Source organism: Callionymus lyra, chromosome 8, assembly GCF_982586985.1.
Source record: "Callionymus lyra chromosome 8, fCalLyr1.hap1.1, whole genome shotgun sequence".
NCBI lineage: Eukaryota > Metazoa > Chordata > Actinopteri > Syngnathiformes > Callionymidae > Callionymus > Callionymus lyra.
The window spans coordinates 8,409,345-8,436,150 of NC_141825.1; the positions used below are offsets into that span (position 1 = coordinate 8,409,345).

At 42.4% G+C, this 26,806-nt stretch overlaps 1 protein-coding gene across 1 annotated transcript; it reads left to right on the plus strand.

The window, feature by feature from the left end:
• Positions 1-3,095: 3,095 nt before the first annotated feature.
• Positions 3,096-25,932, plus strand: klf13 (Kruppel like factor 13). The gene is made up of 2 exons (XM_087797627.1): positions 3,096-3,896; positions 19,902-25,932. Exons 1-2 carry the CDS (start codon positions 3,413-3,415, stop codon positions 20,210-20,212), a joined length of 795 nt encoding a protein of 264 aa, XP_087653753.1. The 5' UTR covers positions 3,096-3,412; the 3' UTR covers positions 20,213-25,932.
• Positions 25,933-26,806: the final 874 nt, after the last annotated feature.

A 26,806-nucleotide genomic window follows, 5' to 3' on the forward strand; every position in this document is an offset into this window, starting at 1 on the left:
GCATCACGTTGTTGTTGTTTTTGTTGTTGTGGTTTGCTTCAGAGGAGCTGATCTCTTTAGGGTTAGATGCTCAAAGAGGACTAAAAAGATCCACTTGTGAAATGAACGTTGCCGACTTTTCGGCGCATCCCTCGTGTTAATGCAGTAAGTTAATTTATGTGGCACGGTGGTGAGATTAAAGGTCCGTTTTCAAGGTAACATCATTTGGCCACAAACTTCAAAACACACCGAAGATAGAAACCCTTCATTGCTCTAACTGCAAATTAAAGTTCTGAGAACTATTTAAAACATTGAGTAGTGTGTGAGTCAAGTTTGAGATAAATTCATGTGAGGCTCCAAAAAAACCCTCAAAGAGGTTTGAATTCATGGCCGCAGGTCAAAGTTCACTGACACACAGTGACCCCCCCCCCCTCCACATGCTTCAGGGACTCATCCAGCCATCTGAATCTGTGTGTGGTACTTTTTTTTTGTTATCTTTGCCTTGGATGTCTGGCCTTGGAAATGGCCATCTGTAAGATTGCAGTGGTCAGACTGTACTTTCACGGAATATCTCCCACGAAAACGAGGAGGCCAATCAGATTGAAGTTCCTGCCTTGGAACTGAATGTCAGCGCTCGACGTCGCTGCCAGGACACGCCGCACCTGAGGGTGGGATGACTGAACACACAAAATCTTCACAGGACCGCAGTGAGACATTTACCAGAAAAAAACATTTCTTCTTTCGGCTGTAAAATACAACATGCAAATTCTCTTTTCTGCTTTTATGATTGACACCGAGTGGGAGTGGATGAACACGTCTTTAAAAAAAACAAAAATAACATGTGAAAGAGGAACTGCACCCCGACGCTGCGCCTCTTGTCAGAAAAGATTGCCAAAGCGACGCAAGAAACACAAGAAGACTGTTTTGTGGTGAAAGAATATGTAAAATAATACAGCCAGATGGCCCGATGAATGGAACGCCGCCTTGCCTGCGCCGAACACTGGGAACTTTCTCGTGTCGGCTTTTCAGCGCGGTGCTGAAAGTGTGCATTCATTCTCGCAGGAGAGCTTCAGCTGCACCAGGAGAGCAGGTCTAACCCGGGCTTGCGAGGCTGGGGATGTGCTTTCATGCTGCTTTTTTTTTCGTCTGGGCAGGATAGATAAAACGTGACGTTGATAGGCCCCAGAGTAACATGATGTACAAGGTCACATGATCTCCTGATAATCAATAGCGAGAGCAGCTTATGTCCGTTTTCCAGGCGGTGAAACAATGTTATCGGCACGACTTAGAATAAATATTCGATGACAAAGCATTTGCATCACACGGCATTTTGACACATTTTCCCTCTACAATGGTCCCACTTGTCTCAGGCCTGACGCGGAATTGTAGATGCTCACTGGCTGCTGACCAACTGGCGAAGTAACACGGTTGCTGCGAAGGAAGATCTGAACACAATAACAGCCTGGACTTTATTCGAATACATCGCTGATTCAAACATTTAAGTACAAACTGTTTTGGAATTAGTTATTCCTGATGGTCCTTTTACGTATTCAATATATTTCTGACACCATTTTGTCTCAAATCATGGGCAAAAATTGCCTTTTTTGGGGGGGTTCTGGACGATTAAACAAGCCACACTATTCGATCAATTCATTGCTCGTATGGTATCTCATCATAGTAAGTAGATGAGAGGCCATACGTCTCCAGAAAACTTGTTTTAGCTTTGTGGGTACTTTAGCTATCATCCTATATCTGACACCGTTTGTGTCTGTTTGTTGTGAACATATGTCCCACTTTATTGTTCTCCAATAAAATCAATCAACAGTTGTTGTCATAATTCCAGCTCTCCAGCCTTCACTCGACCTCTCACCCTAAGCATTAGAGAACCAAACCAAACGCCGTGGCAGCCATACTGCTGCGCCCATATACTGAGACCTTTGCCTTTTGGCTTAGCTCTCCTTTTACCACAACCAATTGGTGTAACGTCCGCATAAATGCTAACGCGGTACCGATCCCCCTGTCAATCTGAAGCGCCAATCTTCCCTCACTCATGAACAAGACACTGAGATACTTGGATCTGATCCTGGTCATACAAATAAAATTACTTCTTATTTGGTCTTATGTTTACGGGAAACTAACGTGTGATTTGAGCGTTTCTTGTGTTGCGCTTAAGCCCCGCCCACTGAAAACAGTTTTTTTAGATTAAATCTTGTTTACCCTAACCACACCCACTCTTCTGTGATTGGTCAAAAATCAAGTCATTGAGTGTCATTAATTTCAGGAAGTCTCTACCTCCAAGGGACTTGTTGTATAAACAAGTCGGTATGTGATGACAGCTGGCTGGAGGAGGAGTGAAGCCATTATTACATCATAATAGAGTCTATTATTATGCTCTCGTAACCTCTCGTTCGTTGGGATTTCAGACTAACTTTATAAAGTAATAAATTGAAAATATGGTGATGATGAGGGACTTACTGCATCTTGGAGAGGAAGATTTTATTATTTGAAACATGTAAGCGAGTCAGGAGAGTTGGGTTTTCACATGAGTTGCCCTCTTTATGAACATGGTACATAAATGATTTGATGATTGAAGGGGAACAGGTTTGTTTTTCTTACACTCACTTCGGGGCGTGGACCAGGAGAACCTGAATACGACTCATATTCTCTTGAAATGTTTGAACTTGAAATGACACAACTATGTATGTACTAAAGAAAAACATTGGAACCATATAAGAATATTGGTTTCTGGTCTCTCTAAAGGAGTCCCAGCTTGAGTTGTCTGAGGGTCATGTGAGGACAACAGTGGCCACTAGAGCAGTGGAGCTCATAGAAATGTGACCAATGTTTTTCTGATGTACATCAAATCTTCAGTTTGATATTTCTGAAAGATGGTCTTAAGTCTGGCTCCTCCTCTCCAGTCCTGAAAACATCGTCTTGGATGCTGAGTGTTCGAGACTTTGTTGTGGAACTTTGGATCAACTCGTGTGCTGCAGCGCACGCTCCACCCTCTCGACCAATCACGTCGCGCCGCTCGCCGTGACGCGCGGCGGAGGCGGCGGCGGCGCTTCTCCTGCCGGTGCGGGTCCCGCCTCCAGCGTGGATCCGAGAGAACCAGCTCCGAAAAAGAGACCCGCCGCTCACTGTGCAACGGAGAGAGCCCTGCGAGGAGCTCGCGATGGGAGTCAACACGTCCAAGTTTGAAGTGTTCCTGTCAGCAGCAGACTGGTCGCTCTGAGGCGCGCGCACACCCACAAGACTCGCTCTGGTGTCGGAGGCGTTCACTCTCCCGGCATGTTGATGGTTCTGGAAAGCCGGGTGTGATCACTAAAAAGAAAAAAAAATCACTTCTCCAGCTGCACACACACAAGGAACAAGTACTTTTTTTCCCCCCTGCTTCATTGTTGGATGTCAGTGAGGAGCGGGCGCGCACAGGATGGATCACTTCGCAGCAGAGTGCCTTGTTTCCATGTCCAGCCGGGCGGTCGTCCACGCTCCCAGAGGAACCCGGGAGATGATGAAACCGGAGCCGGCGACCCCCTCCTCCAGGACCGGAGAGGACGCCGCCAAGGAAGCCCCGGTGAAGGACAACTCCTCGCTCTACGTGGTGGCCCGGATCCTGGCGGATTTTAACCAGCAGACGACCCCCCACCACCCCAACAACAACCAGGTCGCGGAGCAGCCGAAAGTGAGGGATGAGAACCCGGCGAGAAGAGGAGAAGATGATGAGGATGAAGATGATGGAAACCCTGCCACACCTTCCACCATCTGCGATCCTTCCCTCAAACAAAGAGGCAGGAGATCGAGGGGTCGGACTGAGCCGGAGTCCCCGCAGAAAAAGCACAAATGCCACTATTCAGGTTGCGAAAAAGTTTATGGCAAATCCTCCCACCTCAAAGCCCACCTAAGGACGCACACAGGTCAGTGGCAGTTGCTGAGTCAAGTGTTTTTTTTTTTTTTTGCGGGTCATTTAAGTTCACGAGTTGATTCTGACCCACCATCAATGTGGTCCCATTTTATTTACACTCAAAACACGATCAAAGTTGCTTTTTTTTTATTAAAAAAAACAAACAGTTGAAGTTGTCGCTGGAGGGTGGGAGTCGGTGCCACTCCCACCCTCCAGATCTTTGTCGCACGACCCTCCCCTGCGATGGACACCGTGTTCCGGGCGTGCACGCGCAACAAAATTATGAAATAAACTTCTGACCCATTTTCTTGTAAACAACAAGGAAGGAAAAAGGGGGGGAGGGAAAAGTTTCTGAACAAGCCCTGCTGAGACAGCGGAACCCGCGACCCTCCTAGTGTGTGTGTGTGTGTGTGGGGGGAAGTGGGGGGGGGGGGGGGGGGCGTACCGATAGACCCCGGGTACTGAATTCCGTTAGTGGGGTGTGAGGTGGACTCACATTTTGGGGGGTGGGTTGATAAGAGCTTGTCTGCCCAGAGCCCCTTTGTTGTGATGTGCCACACCCCCGCTAGACAGACTGCCAGCTGATCTGGCCAGCAACAGACTCAGCTAGATGAGCCTCGACTGAGGAGCCTCCCCCCTCCTCCCCCTTTCCTGCCTCCCCCTCCCACTGCACCGCTGTAATATACATGGAATACTTATAGAAGTGACAACACACCGAGGAGAGCGTTCTTAGCTTCCTTTTTTTTGCTGCGTCAAATAAGAAGAAAATGGAAAAGAACAATCGTTTTATTCATTAAGATGAAAAAAAAAATACAGTTATTATGAATGTTTGTGTCCCAAATCTACTTTATAAAATAGAGATTAAGACATTTTGATACAGCACCACAGCTTATTTTAACAGTTAACCGACTGTTTTTAAGATGATCCTTTTGTCTACATTTTCCCCGACTCCTCCATATTTCATTTTGCACCTCAAGCAGTTCTTTGTTGGGTCAAAACATCTGTATTACAAATGTGTGTGTCCCAGATAGCTCTGTAGCTGAAAGAGAAAAATGCAAATGATTAATACACACAATCTGAGTAAGCAAATGAAAGATGACACATATAGCACACTTTACCTTTCTACACAACTTGAGTTTTTTTTCTTTTTTTGGTGTCATTGTCTGGTCTAACAATTTGTGCCATTCAATGTGTTGCTAATGTTCATTAGACTTGTGTAACTAACCAGGTTACATGCAAGCATTGTTCTTAAAAAGGCGTGTCTGCAACAGTTGTTAAGTTTAGCTTAGTGAATCATGAGAAATCCATGGGTCAGCCCCCCCGCTATCTTCTTAACTCCACTTTATTTACGACCAAAATCTTTGTCATTCTGAAAGCCAGGTGTACACAGTGCAGTGTACGATTCATGCTTATAGTGTAAAGTTAAAACACTGTTCAGTATTATGAAACACTTCTTTTGTAGAAGTATGTAAGTATTCATGTGAGTAAGAATATTGCTTTTTGAACGAGAACTGGAGGTAAACAAGGGTTTATATAATCGAGCTAGATTGCATTGCCTAGCCAGTGATTACAGTATAAACAAACACTGTATTGCTGCTAATAACCAATTGGAGATGTTATCATTTAACCATAATACTTTCAATAAATGGGTTATTATTTTAAAATCCCAACATAAAAAACTGTCAGTTTGTGGCGATGTACGGGCCAGTTTTGAGCATTAGTAGCCTTAATGCTGCAAGGCACTGTCATTCACTAAAGTTGAATTTCTGTGTGGCACAAAAAGGGTTGGGGAGATTGTATGGAATTTAGGTCAGATTTTTTGAAATGGAACAATGTATGCTACGCTCACAGTCGATCCCAAAAGCCCCAATATTTCACTTTCAGACTAATTATTTCCATCAGGATGTCAGGATTTATGATAATGACTGGTTTCTTAAATCATTTATAATTTTTCAGGTCAACCTTTTTTTCTTTGTCACATTAAAAGCCGGGTATACACTAGAGATGCCTCGCGAAGATGAAGTTTCTAACATGAAATAATACGTCGTGTTAAAGTCCAGCAGGTTTTCCACTGGTAGAAAGATTAATAGGAGCCTTTGAAAGTAATGGAATGAGTGCTAATGGACAAAAAACTGGACAGAGTACAATGTGTACTTTGAGGTGTGGTCTGTTTTCCATCTTGGCGTGCATGTCTGTGGTGCCTTTGCTTTCTAAGAATGGAAACTCTTTTGGATTCAGGTCTTTTCTCTTCTCTCAGCATGTTTCCTCTCATGTGTATCTGCTGCAGTTTTTTTCTTTTTCACCGCCCGCACCACCCTGCCCTTGTTGCCTCCGCCTAATAAGCATTTGCACCACACTTTTCTGTTTGAATCTTTTCCCGCGACTTGCACCGCTCGCCTCCCATAAAAAAAAAAAAAAGAAGCTGATAATAACGAGTGTGCCGATTTGATTGGTCGCCTCCCAGAATGTGGGTCATCTGAGTTCAGGCAAGGCTGCCTCAGCCAAACTTGCAGTGCTTTACGCCGAAGCCAGACTCACCCAGCGTGCTTCCCTTCAGCCTCGACTAGCAGAGTCAAGAGAGAATGGATCGCAACCCAGTCAGTCGCAGCCAAACACCACTGTCTCAGCGAGGGAGGGGGAAACGCTCTTAAAGGCTCCAAACAAAGAGACGCGGGGCTGTGTCCTCGTTTGACTCCGGATCTGCACAAAGAAGTAGCATCACTGCCTTTCACTACCTGACATGCCAGTGTAGTCGGCGCTGCAACCTGGTCACGCATGAAATTGTTGCAGCATTTCTACGCTAAACAAACATCAGAACAACATTTATATTTATCTATAGCTGCAGTTAACCACTAAAAAACACACAATAATGATGTGAAATCACAAGTTCAGTTTTGGCATTTTCCCTCCTCTTTTTCCAAGGACAGTTTGTGTATTGAAAGCATCGTCACACTGATGAAAAAATGCTACATTCAAATAAACACTGATGGTTAAACACCGTAGAACAGAGGAAAGAGGGAGCACGATGAGGGCTGTTACACATCAAGTCTGATGTTGAGAATAGAAATACTGCATATAAACAAAAAACACCCTTTACCGTATTCCTGATTCTTTTCATTCCTGCAACTATTTAGGTGTGACTCGCATACAACACTCATTAGAGGCACGAAGGTATCAGAGGACATTTGAGGATAGAAGGTGTGTCAGGAATCATTGGTTTAATGCAGAATATTTTCTATGTTTTTTTTTAAGGACTACTACTGAATATCACCAACGACTACATGCCATAAATTGAAATAGGAAATCAGGACTGTTTCCATGCCAATTTTTTTTTCCTGTTGTATGTCTTGTACATATTTGATCTCCTAATATGTTAATTGAACTATCCTTAATAGATATAAAAAAATACTTTATGAATGTTCTATTCCCAATAATTTAAAAGATTATGTTAACTTTGCTTTTTACACTTTTTTTTCCGAGTATTTAAAGTACCCCTGATGTTACAAAGGATTAGCACACAAGCTAGTGCTTATTAAAGCTATTTTCTTTTTGTATAACATTATAATAATACATAATAATAACATACACACTAGAGGGGAAAACAAAGGTAAACATTAACCATTTTGCTCATTAAATTGACAACTTTACACACAGAAAAACCTCACTCGCGGTCACTTGAACCAAACTAGACTTGACGTCAGCTGCTGTGACAGGCGGCGGTTAACTGATGCTACTTCTTTGAGCCAATCAGGATAGAGGATGCTGAACGACTTGTTTCTGATTGTTGCGATGCGTGGGGTGATTGTTTCACATTGATTTACTCACCCTTAAAAAGATGTAAGCGGCTTACTCCTGGTGCTCGTGCTTTAATTCCGCACAAAATGTTGCTTTTGTTGTAGCAAATTGTTTCCACCTGTCAAACGGACATAATCATGAATCAGTTTCAACAACACAATTTAGTCAGTTGGTCGGATGGGCTGTTCCGACATACTTCTAATATTCTGAAAAATGTTTATTTTAGAAGACTTGTACGGCCATTTTAATGCAACCGCTCCCCATCATAAACACTAAAAAGATATTACGCCAGGGAAGCATCTAGTGTGACAGGCATCAGCTCTCGATCTTTAATCTTTAATTTAACTGCTCCAAGTCGATGGTGATTTTTTTAGGGTTGCCAGACAGCTTTGGTCTGAGCTCCCGCTGCGAGAGAGAGAGTTTCCAACATAAGACACTGCGTGAAAAAGCAGCCATGCAACCGAAGTTTAACATATTCTGTCTTACTCCAGCAACAGTGGGGCTTCTATACTGTAGCTCTTTGTCTTGGAAACGATAACTGACCAAGACCCACTTTCCCATGAGGTGTCTTGTGGTCTCAGAGTACACGGTGTTCCCTGTGAAGCCTCATTACTCTGCCCTGGTCATGTCAAGCTGACTGCCATCTCTAAAGGAGAGATGACCCTTGACTAACACATTACAAGTCATCTCTTCTTTAGAAAAAACTATCCTGGATCTACTCCCCCTCCCTCACAGCTGGTCCTCACAAAAGCCCAACTTGTCAGTGCACAGGACCTAATCCATAAATAGTCCACAGAGCGCCGATAATTTCTCAAAGACAAAGAGCCTAATGACACATTTTACAGTTGGTTTGAGTTTTTGTTCGGGCTCCAGTGGGGGCTTCCTTGGACGCTGAGTTTGGAAGCCTTTTTGTCCCTCCAGAAGAATAAGTGGCACCACCTGGCTGCAAAAGCTTCGCTGCAAACCCGCGCTCGGTTTCTATTTTTGCAGACTGGCTGTGGTTGAATCGTGAAATGATTCTTCATGGAAAGAAGAAGCGTGGTGATTATATATGCTCCGTCTCTGCCAGTGGTTTCATATTCGGGGCCTGTGCAGCGACAAGTACTCAGTGTTCTTGTGTGGCAGCGATGATGAGGTAGCAGGGTGGAGATGAGGGGTTTCCTGCTCTGGACTCAGTCTGGACTTGGCAGCTTGAGTCAAAACTATACTGGGACACAAGAGGTCAGTCTGTCTAGCTCCCACACCTGAGGATTCCTTCCGTCCACACCGGTTAGCATGATTTCCTGCCAAGTCAGGAGCCCTGGGTTTTAACAGCATTTAAAAAAAATGAATGTTAAACTGAAATATCAACATGAGATTCAAGATAAAGACACTCAAAGTCTTGCTTAAACCCACACTAGTGGACTAATAGTGGGGTGCCAGATTATAGAGTTGGTTGTGGGTTAGGAAAATAGGGGGTTAGCGGTTCTTGTACCTGCCGGAAAAGGGGAAGGGTGAGCTGGAAAGATGCCATTTCAATCCCCTCCATCATACTCTCTTAATAACAGCATAATTTAGCTTGTGTGTTTCCATGTGTGCAGCAGGCCTTCATGTAGCATAAAATAAGTTCCAGTGATGGAGTTGAATTTGACACTCTGGACACTGAGAAAGAGTAATTTATTTCATATGTATCGCACCATTTTGAACAAAGACCTCTACAGTGCATTCAGTTGAATTCATCAGCTGGATATTAATCATTATTTTCTCCACTTAATGACAGGATCTGATGTGATGTCTGGAAACAAAAAAAACATGTTTTTTCACTTGTTCAAAGACAGAGTGAGAGACAAATAGTAGATTTTATGGCGAAGGCCTTGTGCTGTATACACTTTGAACAAGAGCCTTCGATTGGCCCCTGTCGGACTTTGGACATGGCTGTCATAAGCAAACAGAAAATCCACCTCGTCACTGTCAACGCTGCAAAGGCAAATAATAATCTTGTCGAAAAGAGCTGTTGGTGGCCTTAAGCACGACATGGAAAATCAAACTACAACTGATTTTTCTCGAGGACCATCAGAGGCTACTTCTGTAATGAAGGACCAATCAGGGTGCTTTATTTTTGACCTCAGGAGAAGTATGATCTTGTAAAGTTGTGTTCAAATAATACAGATTAATTTCCTATGAAGGGCAACTGATGTGAAAACCCAACTCTCCTGACTTACCCCTATATTTATATGTTAAAGTCTTCATGACGAGTTAGTCCTTAAAGTTCTATCTATGAATTCTGGGCAAACGAGAGGTTATGAGAGCGGAGTCCATTATGACGTAATAATGGGCTTCACTCCTCCTTCAGCCAACTGTTATAAAGTCATGCTTTGTTTATACAATGAGTCCCTCAAAGGTGGAAACTTTCAGGATTGATGACATGCAGAGAAAAACCTTGATGTTTCACCAATAAAGACTGGGTGCGGTTAGCATAAACCAGAAGTGTTTTCAGTGGGCGGGGCTTAAGTTTATTTTCTATTGTCAATATTTCAATGAAAAGAGAGTTTTGTACAAACAGACACATACTGATGAGTACAATAGAGGTCCGAGATCAACTTAAGAGACACTTAAATCAACATACTATTTGCGCTTTCCATCTGTACTATCAAAAGCTCAATTCAAAACATCTGAAATTCAGTTAAAGTTAGAGCACATTAAACTGTTGGACCTAGTCTGGGGTATCCAAATCTTTTGGGGGATTTTACAAGCTACAAAGCTACTGTCTCTCTTATCTCCCCCTTTAGACTTTCCACTAACTTTAGACCTGCCCTACAGCGGATTGAAATAGTTGGAATAAAATTAGCATCTACCTTAGTTGTCTTTTCTCTGTACTTAAATCTAATGTCCTAAGCCTGTTACTCTATTAAGATCTCTCGTCTGCTTCCTTTTGTAATGATGCATTTATGTGTGGAATTTGTTTCTTTAGATGTAAGTAAGTAAGTAAGTAAATAATTTATATTTTTAGAATGCTTTTCCAGACCAGGGTCACAAAGCGCTTTAACAATCAAAACAATACCCAATAAATCAAGATGTGACTTGAGAGACAACAGGAAGTTGCTTCGTTGCTTGAAACCACTCGAGTTCAAGTGGCGCAACAAATGTTGTCAAAGCTGTTTAAAAGATTTATTAGTTGTTTTTAACAAGCTTAAGTTTAACTAAGACAGCAGGCAATGGATTTACATGAACAATTGAGTATACATAAAACCCAGAAGCATAGTTTGAGAATCCAGATAATGTGCATCCAGTAATGTAGCAGTTCTACAAGCATGATTCAAGTGTGAAGTTAGTTATAAATAGACATTGAAAGACATTTCCCTCAGATATCCAATAATAGTTTGTCACAGAAACCTTATCAGTTCTATCCCTCTGCTTCCCATGTACTATATATATATATGTTGACAATGTTTTCCTTTTAATTGGTTTAAGTTTGGTCCAATTCATCAGGAAGTAAATGCACCTAAAGTAGATTTTAATCTTCTTGGTTTAATCCTCCACCGATGCATTTCCATGTGAGACATCTCCGAGGCGAGAGCTCGTGCATAGTGACAAGCTGGCAAGCACCCTGACTGATGTTGGAACATAAACCTGATTTAAGATGTGGCTGAGCAGCCAAGCACGCATGGCGGACTCTCCTAAAGCTGAATGGCCCAAATACTAACGTTCACTGGCTTTACAGCCTCCAGCGCCCAAACAGGGTCATGTGTTCTCCACCAGTTGTTCCTTCAATGCTGCATCATCTATTCCCTGATGGCCACTCCCATTGCTCTACAAAGAGGGGGGGAAGTGTGTTGCGTTGCTAAGCTTGGCTGAGGTGTGGCACCCATTAGAAGAGCGAAGGGTCCAGACCTGTGGAACTTTGTGTTTAGTCACCTCCGCTCCTTAAAAAAACGCCAACCACATCTTTCATGCAAAAAAGGGATTTGCAGTACAAAGACAAAATATACAGTGTGGCTGATGGGGGTGGGGTTGAACACCAGTATATTCACCGCCAATGCCCTCTAGTGATGTCGACCATTTATTCAGCTGCAGCTAATCTGATTATGTTTGGATGGTATGAGAGTACTGCACAAGCTAGTACCTTTGCTAGTATGGTTACATCATATGGTTAGATTAGAGTACTAGAAAGGATAAGCTTGGTCTCCAAAGGTGTGTTTTGTCTGAGGCTGTGAATGTTCTCATGGAATCTGAGCCCCTATTTTCTGGAGTGATGAACGACTCTATGGCACGCCATGACAGAAGTAGGGTGTGGCCCTCAGCGTAATGGGGAGAGCAAGCCTGATGTTTAGGAGAAGGAAGCAGGCTAATATGTATCCTTTACCACAAATCTTGTACTGTGAGGGTTTTTTTAGATGTTTCATCAATACCTAACATCAACATGGAGACATTTCTATTCCTTATTTCAATTGTACATTAACAGTCGCGTTTCGTTAATTATTAAAGGGGTTGCAGAGGGAACTATCTCAGCCTAATCTGAAGAACACAAAACAACAGGCTACACAACAAACAACATGAATCCACACCTACTATACTATCACAGGAAATCGTAAACCTCTCAATAAGCTTACAAACAAGAAAAGCACCATAAAGAGAATAGCTCCATCATAGAGTTATTTTTACATCACGTCATAAAAAACAACACAAAATCAAATTAAAACATATTTGTTTTAAGATTTGTGTTGGCTTATGGCAAACGAACATGGGAGTTGCTAGGACATGGACATGCTACGGCTTAAATTTAGACACCGAATTCTTGTTCTTGCTGGTTAGCCCAAAGTGTAGCAGCAATCCCGTGGCGCTTTTTGGGCAAAGTACTTGGTCAATGACATGGATGTTAGCGGTTAAAAGCAAACAGTTAGAAGACATACAAGTGAATGAAGACTGAAAAAATTCCGGTATCCAGATGGTGGTTCTGGACTAATAAAATCGGATCACTTCTTCTCAACTTATGGGCAAAAGCATAACCACCCCAGAGGTGTTATGTTGTTAATTTTGCTAGGATGACATTCGGTTCAACTCCCCTGTTTATCTGCCTCAGTACGAGCCGTCTCATGGCTTCAGAGCCACGGTTAATGGGGCGTCCCCATTCCCACCTGCCTCTGTAGACACTGTAAACACCGTGGCCGCCACTGCGGCCTTCGTGTCCCTAGTTAACTGGGGTCTGCAAAGATAAGGGCTGCACCACATTAAGGCTGCAGGTTGTGTTAACACACTCTCAAGGCTAAGGGAGAGTGCCCACTCTAGCTAATTGAGGAAAATATGATGAGCTGGTCAATGCAGTGCCTGCAATCTCTTTACGGAGGTAAAGGATGGAGAGATATATGGCCCGGACCGAGACGGTCACATTGCATGTCTTTGCGAGCTATAGTCGATAGTCCTGTGGCCAAGGACAGAAGGGCTACAGTCAGTGCACAGGGTCTGATTAAAATGCATAAGAGGAGAGCGTCATAGTGGGAGCGAGGAATCCGCCATTGTTCACAAGCCCCTCACAGGCCCACGAGGGGATGTGAGGTGTTCATTGGCAAGCAAGGACCATCCCCAACCAAGACAATAGATGATAATACATCAAAATGCCTCTCGGTTTTTAAGTGTTTTCCGCTTAAGAAGTGTTCATCCAGAGAAACCCAAGGGTTCTTTTGTCGTCTCAGCAAAGGAGACTTATTGTTGCAGAGGAACCTGAATAGAAACGCAATGGATTTCTTGGTAGTAAATTACTGATCCCCCGCTGTGTTTATGTTGGATTCAAAAACATGCAAGCAATCAGTGGAACAAAACCTTCCTTTATGAGGAAAACTGTTTTGTTGTTCTCCGAGGTCGTTGCATGTATAGGTCTGGAAACATACAGATGAAAGGAAATAGACTTTTTAGGGAACTTTTCTTATGGTTGCTGGGCTGCGTAAATTAACCTTATGACAAAAGGCTTTCAAGTTTAATCATCCCATAAGTGACGGTCACCGGTAGAGATTTACTACCAGAAAGATTATTTGCAAATAAACCATTCAATGGACAACACAACAATGGAATAATCAACAGACTTTTTGGGCATAATGCAAGTCTTAGCTAGGGTTAAGCTTCCCGTCGCTGCTGCGGGGGCATGAGTCAGCAAAACCCATGTAACTGACCTGATTTGTTTTGTTAAAGGAAACAAAAGACTTCAACAAGACAATAAGTCATGAAGACTTATGACGAGGCAATTCCTTTTCAAAAATGCACTTTTATTTTAAATATTGGAAGATTTTTGTCGCCTCACCTGCGCCATACCTTATTTTTTAGTACCTCCTTAAGTGAACGTCATTGAGCGACACCTTTTCTTGACAGCAACATGTTTGGCGTAATCCATCAAGAGTTTGAGCCACAGACCAGATTTCACAGCGATTCTGAGCTTTTTATTTGGCTGTTAGGAGACAGGCTTGAAAGTCAAGTGGTTAACCTGCTGTTTACATGATCTCCTGCACTCATACAAACCACACTTCATGTAAACATAGACAATGTATTCGGCTCTAGCCATTGTTCCGAGCGCAGGTCGTGATTATATGCTGCCGGAGACACAGCATGGCTCGGCTGAGGACGTCTACTCAAGTGGTTATTCGGATGAAGGACCCGGGCAGTCATTTAGGAATTATCCACAATCCCAGAGGCGGTTGTCTGCGAGCACCGGGTCTACGTTTTGGTCACAGAACTCTGTAAACATGCAAGTTAATTACAGGACTGAGATGAGCTGGGCTGCTGTTAGTGGCATCGTTCTCATGGCCTGATTGAGAACAGACTGAATGAGCTGCAACTTTTACTCTTGAGCAGACATTGTTAAGACATGTTTCTTGGAACTGCACCCAATAATGACCTCATTACACCCTATTTTTGTTAAAAGGCAACTTGTGTGTTGATTTAAGTGTCTTTTAAATTGATCTTGGATCCCTATTGTACTCATCAAAATGAAATATCTACATTAGAAAATGTGCCTAAGCCCCACCCAATTAAAACTCTCAATTTTTCTGGAAATCACGTTTACCATAACCACGCCCACTCTGCTGCGATTGGTCGGGAATTAAGGTTTCTCATTAAGCCCAGAAGTATCCACCTACAAGGAGCTCGTTGTATAAACAACGTGGGGTGTGATGACAGCTGGCTGGAGGAGGAGTGAAACCATTATTACTTCATAATGGACTCCGCTCTCGTAACCTCTCATTCGCCGAGATTTCAGACAGGGGATGATAGACTTGGAAGTGAGTGATTTAGGAGAGTTGGGGTTTTACATAAGTTGCTCTTTAAAAACATTATTATTATACTTCTTTTGCTCTGGTGCACTTCTTTTCACAGGAAACACATGGAAAAAACAACTATAAATACAGCATAAACAACAAAGATAATTACATCCAGATCTATATAGAGAGAATCACACTCACATAATCGACCAAAAAACATCCAAAAATGATGTGAATTGTTGGTTAGAGAAAATGCCGTGGACGTCAAACGAACAATGTTATGTGTCTTAGTTTTATTTTTTATACATTCAGTCTTTTTTAGCAATAGTTACATCTCAAGTTTTATTGAGAAAAGCTATTGTGAATATTCCAGATATGAGCAGATTATTAGAACAAGCATCTGTATGAGTGTTGGAAACACAATGTGAATCATGGAGAATCTTGCCAAAAGGCCCACACTCATGATAATTTGAACCCATAATCAGCCCTGAAAAGGTCTTTAGGGCCAGATTAAAGCCGTAGTTTGTCAATGTCCAAGTTTAAAAAAGTGGTTGTGTAATTCTTCACCATGTGGTTCATTTGAGCTATAGCTATCGTTTGTAATGGTTACGTTTTTTAAAAACGGATACTGATCGATACATGTTGTGATGTTTCATCTAAGCTAAGGTGTTGTGCGTTTACTTTTACCTCAGGTTAGACCTTGCACATCCTGTTTAAGCGAGTCACGCAACTTTGAGATGAAACAGATTCTCTTCTGTTTTCTGTATTTTTAACACACCTCTCGCCTCTCGGGGTGATTCCAGTGTTGTGGCCCTCAGGATAGGACAGGAATGTTATCTCCTTCTCATATAGTGGCGCTCGCCGTCAGAGCAGGTGACTGAGTCTCCAACCCCAGATATAATCTTTAAAAGAAAAACGGTGGTTCTGTAACTGTTAACCAGTTGAGCACTCTAATGGGGGGGGGGGGGAGGTGCGATGATCCACAGTTTATTTCCTGACCCAGTGGCCTCAACGGAGAGAACAGTTACACAAGCACCTGTGACATAATCGCACCATCTTCACGATGTGGCGTTGCTGGGCTGGAGTGGACTCTCGTGCTCGCTCTAGATACCGTTGGTCCAAATGATGTAACTTACTTCCCGGGGTAAGTGGGTCAATGTGTTCGTTAGCTTCCCTCTCGGTGACCCTCCCCGCCCTCCCTACCCTCCCCCCCGCCCTCCACTTCTGCAACCGACACATTCTGAGAAAGACAAACCACACCCTGGAAATGGAACGCTGCCAATAATGGGATAACCATTCAGCAAATTCTGGAGCGCCACTGTGCCCTGCCGTGACAAGGGCGAAGGGAGGAGGGTAAATTAAAACAAGTAGCTGGTGAAAAGCGCCACAAAGGACCATTAACGCTGAAGTTTTACTCCCTTTTCAGTCACCACGGAAAGTAATTGAAAAGTCTGGACTGGCTTTCATAATATTATGCATCTCTCACTGCTGATTAATTAGGTTTATTTTACTATTAAATCTGTTGATACAATGTTTATTTCTTAACTTGTCGCAAACATTCCCCCTTAAAGTGTGAGCAAATTCCTCTTCAAGCTGTGTTATTGCTGCATCCTTAAAATGTGTGGCATTTGTTTTCTGTTGGGAACTTTGGCTACAGAATCCACACCCCAACCACGGGCTAGCTTACCGTTCTCGGTTTAGCTCGTCCTCGTAAGTCTGAGCTGCCCTTTGGAACCGACCTATATCTTAGGTCTGTTATCAAAGGAGTACAGTTACCGTAGAAACATACATTAACCACCCGCAGCATAGTCATACTGGGACATTATTCAACCGCCCTATGGTGCGAGACAGCATGTCCATTAATTCTGCATCGTGATGGAAGTCAAAAGCTCTAAATAATTGGAGCTGCGTCAGCGGAGAAGCCGTCAGATACCCGACGCTTACGTCCGTGTCGAGAGTATCGGGGGCGGCGGCGGCATCACAGGATCTCCGTGGAGCTCTCTGGTGTCCACGTGAAATATTAATGGCATTGGATACTTTACACTGGCCATTGAGCCTTAAGCAGTGTCTCGAGCTTAACTCTTCTCTTAAGCCCAAAAAAACACTCATTTTGTAGTGGCAGGTGGCAACACCAGCTGTCACTCTTGCTAATAAGGTTTGGAAAATCAGACCATCGCGAGTCTCTTTAGTGAGATGGTCGCTTTAAAACGCTCCTCGTTTTTCTCCGGAGGTTAATGAAAGTTAAATGTTTAAAATTAAAAAAACGACACCCACGTCCTTTAACAATTGTTGCACAGCTACACATTCAATTGAATGAAGTCTTTCATCGAGACTATTGTTTGCATTCTTGACGAGAAGACAAAAAAATGAAGATAATACTAAAAGCTATCAAATTCAGAAGTTTTAAAATATTTGTTTGACGTTAGATAGGACCCTGTTGAGATCTGTTCAGGTTCTGCAAATGGCTCTTTGGACATGTGTACATTGGCGAGTCAAGACATCTTAGCTCCACATTTGCTATTTACATTGTTTCAAAGGTGTTTGAGATATTGACGCACACTTGTGTGGCACGTAACACTAAACGACAAGAGACACAGCTTCAAATAATGGAATTACGGTTTAAGTTAATGAAAAATGTTTTTTATATTGAGTTGCAGGAGTCGAAAAACGCCTGATTTAGTAAAGTTATCGTCTCTGCTTAATTCATTGTCCTTATCTAATCCCCTTTAAAAACCTATTTTTTAAAGGTGTTATCTTGATCTTTTTAGTTTATATTTAGTATTATTATTTCTTTGATTGTTTAAGCATTTTGTGATCCTGGTCTAGAAAAGCGCTGTTTAAATATAAACTACTTACTTACCTTTATAAACTTGAGCGAGACCATCTGCTCACTAAGAACACGGAAACGAACTCTTGGGTGTGTCGTCCCTGAACGTTTGACCGTCTATTAGCTCCGAACTCTCTGGGGAGAGAAAAAACAGTTGAAATAGTTTGCATAAAACACGAGTGTGTGTGAATGCAAATGCACATATGTCGTGTTGCCCCCCCCCCGAGCACACACTGGGCCTCACATGGCCTACAGGAAGTGTGGCGGGCTGCGTTTGCGTGTAGTTGAGGTGAAGTGTCAGAGCAGGAACACAGACCTGCTGTCTAGACGTGCTGTGTCTGTCTGCTGCATGTTTTGTAACCATATAGTGAGGAGGGGGGTAGATGCAGTTCTCTTTTTTTTTTTTCTTTTTTTTTTTAACTTCCTAGCATCAGGTAGAGCTTTTGATGCCGAGGCAGCTCTATTTCCATTGTGGGCCCCGAAGGGAAACCACAGAACAAAGAGAGCCCATGGCAGTCGTCCTCTCCGACACTAAATGTCCACACACGGTCTTTATCTTCCGTCGAGGAGATTTGGGACGATTATTTGCTTAATGGCGAACGAGTGTGTCCACCCTAATGCTGCAAGGTCATGGCGGTGGTAAAATTAGAAATCCGGACGAGGCTAGCGTCAGGCAGAAAAACCCGCTGAAATGGAACAAATGCAGTCTAGCACGGTCTACACGCCGCGTTCTATTTCCACATCAGAATAAAAAGAAACCACAGGATATATAGTACCATCTGGCTTCCTGTAGATGTGTGTCAAAGCCCGTTTTTTTTTATTACCCCGATGAAAGGGGGGAAGGGTGTAATTTTCCCATGAGTCAAGTCACTGATTCATTGGAAAAATGGGCAGGGCAATAATTGTGAGGGCGATTAGCATCTGGAGATCGGGTAATTAAACTCTGTCTAGTTTACAGCGCCTGGACGATTTGGGGCGATGTTTGCTCCCCATGTATAGCTTCCTGTCTGTACGCAGTGGTCGCCAGTTGTGTCTTTAACAAATAAATTAAAACAAAGGAGTAAAAAGACGAGAGTTTTGTCAAGAAAGAGGGTGGGAGACGATTTGGGGTTTGAGACAGAAATCGATTCTTTTTTATCTTCTTATTATGTTTGGTTATCTATCATTAGCAGTGGTATGTAGCAGGTTAGCTAATGTTCTATGTGGTGAGTGTTATTAGGAATGTATGTTGATAATGTTTCCTAATGACACAATAAAAGTATATACATGTATGGTATTGGAAATAAAGGTTTTAAAACGGTGCAATCTCACAGAGTTTGACACATTTGATTTTAAGTATGTATTTTATTGAGTTTTGTTTTGATTGTTTAAGCGCTTTGTGACCCTAGTCTGGTCTGGAAAAGTGCTATATAAATATAATTTACTTACTTACTTACTTACACATCTGTTGAACATCGAGTGTAGATTCTAAAGTGTGAACTACACAATCATGCTTTGCTCATAATTTACAACAAATGAAAAGCTAAACGTCATCACAACCATAACATTTTGATGAAGCATGTTTGAGACGTTTACATTCCTCACCCACATTAACTTCAAACTATTTCTCGGTCAAAAGAGACATAAGTGCAATTATGACCAAATAAAACTGAATTATTTACCTTTTCAAACTCATTATTTGAGCGGAGTGCTTTGATACATACATTTAAAGATGCAAGTGTTTAAATATTTTATAAGAATGTTTTGTTTACACAGGGTCTATTATTCACTGTGGATGTGTGTTGTCCGGTCAAGTGAAGAAGGGCCAATATAGGACTTAATATGTTGGGAAAAACTCTTTAAAAAATTAAGTTTTTCCCATTTAAATATTATTTTGTCATGTTCTTTTTGAGGGACAAGAAGGGAAATAAAAAGAAAAACACGTGTACGTAATACAACGAATGTCAACAAGTTATATACAGACATGAACTACTCATTAATAAATAAAAAATGTTTTACATGACTCACGTACTACAAGATGTCTTCAGCACGGCTGCATAAATACAAACAGTGACTGTGTTTATATGTTGATGAAAGGCTAGTCATCTTGAGTGACGGGTGGAAGAAATGATGTAAAAAAAAGTGGTGCCGCACGACACCCCCCGATCTCATCTCTGCCATCTTGTCCTCGCAGGAGAACGGCCGTTCCCGTGCACCTGGCCCGACTGCAGCAAGAAGTTCGCTCGCTCGGACGAGCTGGCGCGCCACTACCGCACTCACACGGGCGAGAAGAAGTTCGGCTGCCCGCTCTGCGACAAGCGCTTCATGCGCAGCGACCACCTGATGAAGCACGCCCGCCGCCACTCCGACTTCCAGCCCGGCATGCTCAAGAGGCCCCACGGCAGCGACGGCGCCACGCGACCCAGCTCCCTCAGCGACTACAGCCGCTCCGACGCCTCCAGCCCCACCCTCAGCCCCACCCTCAGTCCAGCCAACTCGCCTTAAAACCCCGAAAAAAAAAACCCGGTCGCACTTTCTTTGCCTCGGAAAAAAACCTGCGAGGCTTTTTTTTTTTTTGTCATAACACTCGTGTTGCACAGTTGTCGGCGACCTCCCCTTTGACCCCCTCTTGCTATCCCTGCGCTTGCTGTGGTGTACTATACTGTACATAAGTGCTTATTGTAGTGCAATGACTGGTGTGATCCTAGAAGAAGGTCTTCTCCACGTGGCTCCTTCTCTACCACATGTCCTGGAAGCTTCTGATCCGTCAAATGAAAAACAGAAAAAGACAGACACTCTCATAAGTCTTATGATTTTTTTTTTTAAACTAGTTTAAGAGGCGGGGTAAACACACACAAACACACACCTCAGGATTGAAGACAACTGCTTTTCTTTTTTTTTTTCTCGTTCAACCACAGTACGTTACAGTACTCACATCAACTGCACAATATACTCTTCACTTTACTCCGGGATTCAACAGCAGTTGGATTCTCTGCCCTGCTCAGGGATGGCCTTGTTAGCTTGAAAGAAAATGGAGGCGGTAAAGAGAGACAAACACAGTACAAATATATCCGCCTTACACTCCACACGCTTTTGCACTCTGTGTTTTGTTACGTGTCGCCCCGGAAATAATATCCCCTTCAACCCCCCACGCCAATCTAATGACGAAACTCATCCCCACACGTATGTGTTTTTTAACGTTTCATTCTCACCCCAAAGGTTCACAAGGGAAGTCTGCATGAAGTGGGGTGGATTTTTGAATCAAATGTGGATAAAAAAAAAAGAAGTTTCAAAGCAGCTGTTAATGTTCTCCTAGAAGAGTAATGCACACCAGTTAGCATACGTTTAAAAAAAAAACAACACCCAGGGCTGTACAATAAATAAACAAAGTGAAAGTACACAACAATTTGTTAAGATACTTCTGAAAAGGCTGATTGTTAGCTCACATGCTAACACAGCTAAATGCTAACTTAGAACTTAAAAGTTAACTTTCATAGAGAGTTGCTTTTAATGTAAGAAAGGATGAACAAAAGATTATTTTTAAATAACTTACAGTTTGGTTGTAGTCGACGAGGGAGACGTTAGCTATGCTTAAACTAGTATAATTTCGGACGGACCTCTAATCACTTCCTGCTTAATCTCAACTACTTCCTTTGCTTATGTAAATTAAATTAAATGTACTTCACTATTTAGAACTGAATCACTGAATGGACTTTTTCCACTGAACAAAAATAATTTGAAATTATAATTCTATTAATTATTGAATGATATTTTTTGTGTTTTAGCCACTGTTGTTTGACGCTATGTTTATGTCCTTTAATCCTACAAATCGTAAGGTTTTAGCAGCACAAGTGTGAGTAAAACATCTGGTAACTAACTAGTTGAATCTTAAACGTCAAATACATTTATGGCAAACTTTTAATTGCCATCAAAATTGAAGCATCACTAAAATAATATTTGCCACCATCGTGCAGCCCCGGGTTATAAATAATCTTCCATTTCCCCTGAAGCACATGTACCAAAGATGGCGGTGAATTTCCTCGTGAAATAACAGTAACAGCTATAAAACCCGTTTGTTGAGTCGCCGACCCGGCTCTACCTGTCCGGTCGCAAAGTCTCGCCGGGATCAAAAAGAGGGAGTGAACGAAGCGAGGCCAGAGGGCGGCTTCAGATAAAGGAGAAGTTTTTATCGCGAGCAGCACAGAGGAGCCATCTGACCACACGACTACCTACTCGCAAGCACAGACGGTTTTCGGGGGGATCATCAACAGCTGCCTTTAAATTTCTTACAGACGAAAAACCGACCCGTGAGAAAAACGCCCGACGTGTGTTTCTAGACGGACATGCCTGGATAAGTCAGTGCAGCGCCGCTATCATAACGGATGTCTGCGTCGGGCTGTGTATACAGTTCCATCCCAGCCATCAAGAGTTCTGCATGTTCTAGCGTCGACCCCTGATATCGGCCCGACAGACCCCCATCAAACCCCCTCCCCCCCCCCGCCTCGCCGCAGTCTCACGCTTCACACTATACGCATGTTAACAAGTCTCGGCTGAAAGCGCAGAAAAAGGGTTTTGGGTGCATCTGGCAGGTGTGCAAGCATGAATGGCAGCCCTTGTGTCCCACCACAGCAGCCTTTTCAAAGACACCAAGAATCATCTCTGCCACATCCTGAAGCAAAAAAAAAACACAAAACAAACACCTGATGCAGTATTTTCCTCACACACGCCACATTTTGTCAGGCTGCGAATGACACTTTGAATGCCACAGATCAGCAGCTCTCAGTGCACACACGACACTGAGAGGTTAAACACCATCTTCTTCTTCTTCTTAACCTTCCTTTAAATTTGCTGTTGAGCAGCTTTTAAAAAAAAAAAAGGAAAAAAAAGAAATGTTTTCTTTTGTAGTGTAACTTGCAAAAGCAAAAAAAAAAAACAACAACCCTCCAGCAGGTTCCATCAATCCATGATCTGCATTTTACCTCAGGGTCCACACGTAAAGCAGATGTGGGGACACAGTTTGTGGATGTTGTTGTCGTCGCGTCACTTGCTGTGCAAAAATGGCCGAGAAGTCTCCGGGGTTCGCTTCGGCGCCCACTGCTGGTCAGTGCACCGACCGCGCCCCCCGGAGACGGAGAAAGGGTCCCAACCAACGGCCTCTTAACGCCAACATGGCCTACTATTCACAATCGAGGGGGCGCCTCGTGCCGACCTGCTGTTCACCTCTCTAGTCGCTGCCGGTTTTTCTCCCCGTTCTCTTGATCTCAACGTCAAATGATCTCTAAATTAAATACGTTAAATTGCAGTCTTTTTTGATGACTCGCTACCAGCGCAAACCCAAAATTCATTTTAAATCTTAGACATTGTGCCTTTTGGACACATGGATTACAGAAGAACCTTTTTCAGGCGAAAAGAGTCTTCACAATGAGCCATAATGAGTCCCGAGAAGAGTTCCACGTCATTCTAAGGGGCCTCTCCTTAACAGGCTAATCTTGTCCTGGTGCCAAAAGGGCTTTGAACCTTTAAGCGGCTACAGCTTTTTTTGTACTGTACGTCTTACAATCGGCACCATCTGCTTTGCTTAACCTGCTACTTTCTACAGTACAGGTAACCGGTCTTGATTGAATACTTACAAAAAAAACTTGAAATGTTCCACCTTCAGAGAAGGAGAAATTGTAAGATTTTTTTTGTGAATAAACCGATTTATTCTCGAGACAATTGAATAAAGGGGGGAAAATACAGCAGAGCAACCATCAGGTTAGCGTGGTGTACGTAAGGGTTTTGTCGGCACCGGGCACCTCGTTCATTTGAGTTGCACGTCTTTTTTTTAAAGTGTCCGTCAGCAACAATCACGATGACAACAGCAAGACTGTGACAGTGTAAATATCGCTCCATCCGTCTTTTTAAAAAACTCTCACTGTACCAGACTCTACTTGAATAACTATACACACACGAAAAAAAACGGCCATTGAACACAGTTTGTGCATTTTTCACTGTGCGTTTCGTTTGTTGTCAAAAACCATCTCTGGAAGAGGGTGATTTTATTTTTTTGTTCATCAAAAACCATAAATGTTGACTGATGTTTTTTTGTTTTTTTTTAATCTTAATAACACAATTCCTCACTTCATCAACCAGTTTTTACTCTGATGTCAAAATGCAGGTTGAATCGCTCCGCGACCGCAATTTCCTCCAGTACAAGAATTCTAAGGATGTTTCAGGGTGACATATAGAAAAAAAAAAGGAAACCTCCCGACCTCTGACGTGTGTCAATATTATTTTAGATTATTTTATTCCAGTAGAGAACGGAGATAGCGACGTAGTCCCAACTTTATATTATCTTTGTTAAATTGTACTTTTTTACCTCTCTTTGAAAAAAAACTTCATATCTTTTTTCGAGATCATCCATCATGTAGCTTCTGTTTGCTCGAAGAGTAGCACAAACATTGGGGTGGGTCCTTGGTCCATACTTGAATGAAGAGATAGAGAGTCTTTGAACGCATCACCGGGCTTATGTTTATGATCATTTTCCCACATCGTCGGGGGTTAAACTTCTTATCGTACGATGGTAAATTCAAGCCTCTTGATCCTCGCTAAAGCTTCTGTATGTCTGCGTGGGCTTGTGTCGGCTATGAGACTCTTAATCCAACGTTATGGTTATAATCTCGGTCAGATTACCGGGCGACAGCTGCGTTGGGTAAAGAGAAAAAAAAAAATTCCATGTGGAGTTTTTTTTTCAAATTGTAAAAAAAAAAAAGAAGATATGTTGAATGGATTGTCGAGTATGTAAAGAACTAACATGGATCTAAAAAAAAAAGCTACACGGATGATTGACGTGTGCCAAACTTCAAAAATCTAACGATGACACCAATGTTGAATCAGACGTTGTACAGTTTTTTATATATTAAAAATGGTGATTTTAAATATGTCGTGTACAGGTTTTAATGAAGCAAAACGCCGTGTATTTAAAAAGGCAAGTGTTTTCATTTGTTCTTCTCCTGCTTTATATAAACAATTATTTTGGTTGTGTAGGACTTCATTTGATTCTTGTTATTTAATTATTTTTCCGTTTTTTTCCTCGCTGTACATAACACGAGCAATGTATGATGGCTTGCATAACAGGTATTTTTGATAAAAACAATCTAACTGGACATGAACAGCCAACCATTCCAAAGGACTGACATTTTTTTTGCTATAAATGTGCTGCTCTCACCGTCCCAATGACTCTCAATGGTACATGTCTCATCTTAAACATTCCCGTGGGGTTGACCTTTTCCCTTTTTTTTGGACCGACCCCCATAGAGCGTGTCTCCCCCCTGCCACACGATGAAGGAAGGGATAAATGACGTTACCAAAGGCTATGTAATGGGGAAAAAAATGAATGTCGCGGTAACTCTTAAACCCACTTTTGACTTTGATGGGTTTAATGTTTACCTGCTGTCGGTGAAGGTTGTGCAGAAATATGGACCTTGTTTTCTAAAAAAAAACTAAAGAAAAAAGCATCTTGAATGATAAAGAGAAATGAATGCGTTAACATGGAATGAAGTCATAAGTTGTTCTTTTTTTTTTCAGTGAAGAAGCTAGAAGTGTCTTTGGTAACTGTGTCAGCAACATGAGTGTGTAGCCCAAATGTTTTTTTTTCAAAACCGAACCAGACTGAGATGTTGCTGACCCTCGTAACCAATTCACTGAACGCTACTTAGCAGGCTTTTGGTTCGTCTCCCTAAGACCTCCCCCGTCTGTCCTCGTGGCTCTCCGGATACCTCCATGTGTCGCCCGTCTCTGCCCATCACCATCAGTTGCCTGTTGTAGTGACTCCGAAGGTGCCGCTTTTCACGTCGGCACCGACATTACCTGTAAACTCTGGACTCAGCTACGGCCAGTACATTCTCCGATGACCTCACCTTCTGTTGACCATTCAGGTGTCACCTACTCATAAGCTTTGTTCTCTCTCTCAGCAAACCAAAATCACTACTCTCAAAAGTATTACAGCTGTACAGTTTCCTCGGGTTCCACACACGGCTAATGTGCTGGTCTTAGCTGCTCTGCTGTACCTTTTTATGGCATTCTTTTTTCTTTTTTTTTACATGTTAGACAGATATATTGTGACCATGTCCTATGCAAATATGAGAAATAACAAATTGTTTAAAAATAATGTATGTTGTCATAACTTGTATGCATGATATAGTGAAGTTTACATTTGGAAAATAAATTCGTAAAGTACGCTGCTACATCTTGTTTTCTGTTTTCATTCTGAGGGGAGAATTCTGCCACAAATGAGAGCGACTCAAGCTCGAAACCAAAAAAACAGGATCTTTTCACGGGACTGTTTTTGTCTGGCGCCGTCTTTGTTTTGTTGTAGGACATCAGCGTCTCGTGCGGAGACTTCGGTTCAGTTCATAAGAATGTTGCACGGCTGGTGAAAGGACATGTTGAAACCAGAAACATAGCTACGTACGTCATAACAATCCCCTTGAATGCGTTGGTAAATATGAGAAATAAATAAGAGGAAGTGTAAAGTAGAGAATTATAAAAAACATCAATTTACTTTTTTAAAGTAAGCTGCAGAAATAATATCCTGCGTCTTTTTTTAGGTTAGCATAGCTAGCTTAGCGCGTCTTTATCTAAAGCAGGAATACATTGTCCTGTAGATGCAATTTTGCAATTTTTTCTCTGTAACTATGGCTCGCAAAAAGTTATATTTTGGGTCCCAAGAGTCGACTTAAAGCCTGCAAGATATGCTCGCCTTATCTTTCCCCAGAGGGCTTTTCACATACATTTAAGTTGCAGCTCAGACCAAAGTCATCCAAAAAAAATTCAGAGGCAATAATATTTGGAAAGAAGATTTACTGAGCCAAACTACTGGTGTACTACGCACCTCACGACGTGAGCTGAGGATGAATTCCGTAGGATGTTCCTGTTGGTGGAGTCGGATGGAGCCGGAGTGAGTAAGTTGCCATGACTGCTACGCCTCGACGTTGCCTCGGGTCCTGTGTAGTGAGACTCTTTCACAGGGTTTTCTTCAAAGTTCAGTCAATATCTGTGTTGAAAAATGTGAAATATGGGAAAACTGGACTATTTTTAAGGTACGCTCAAATCGCACAT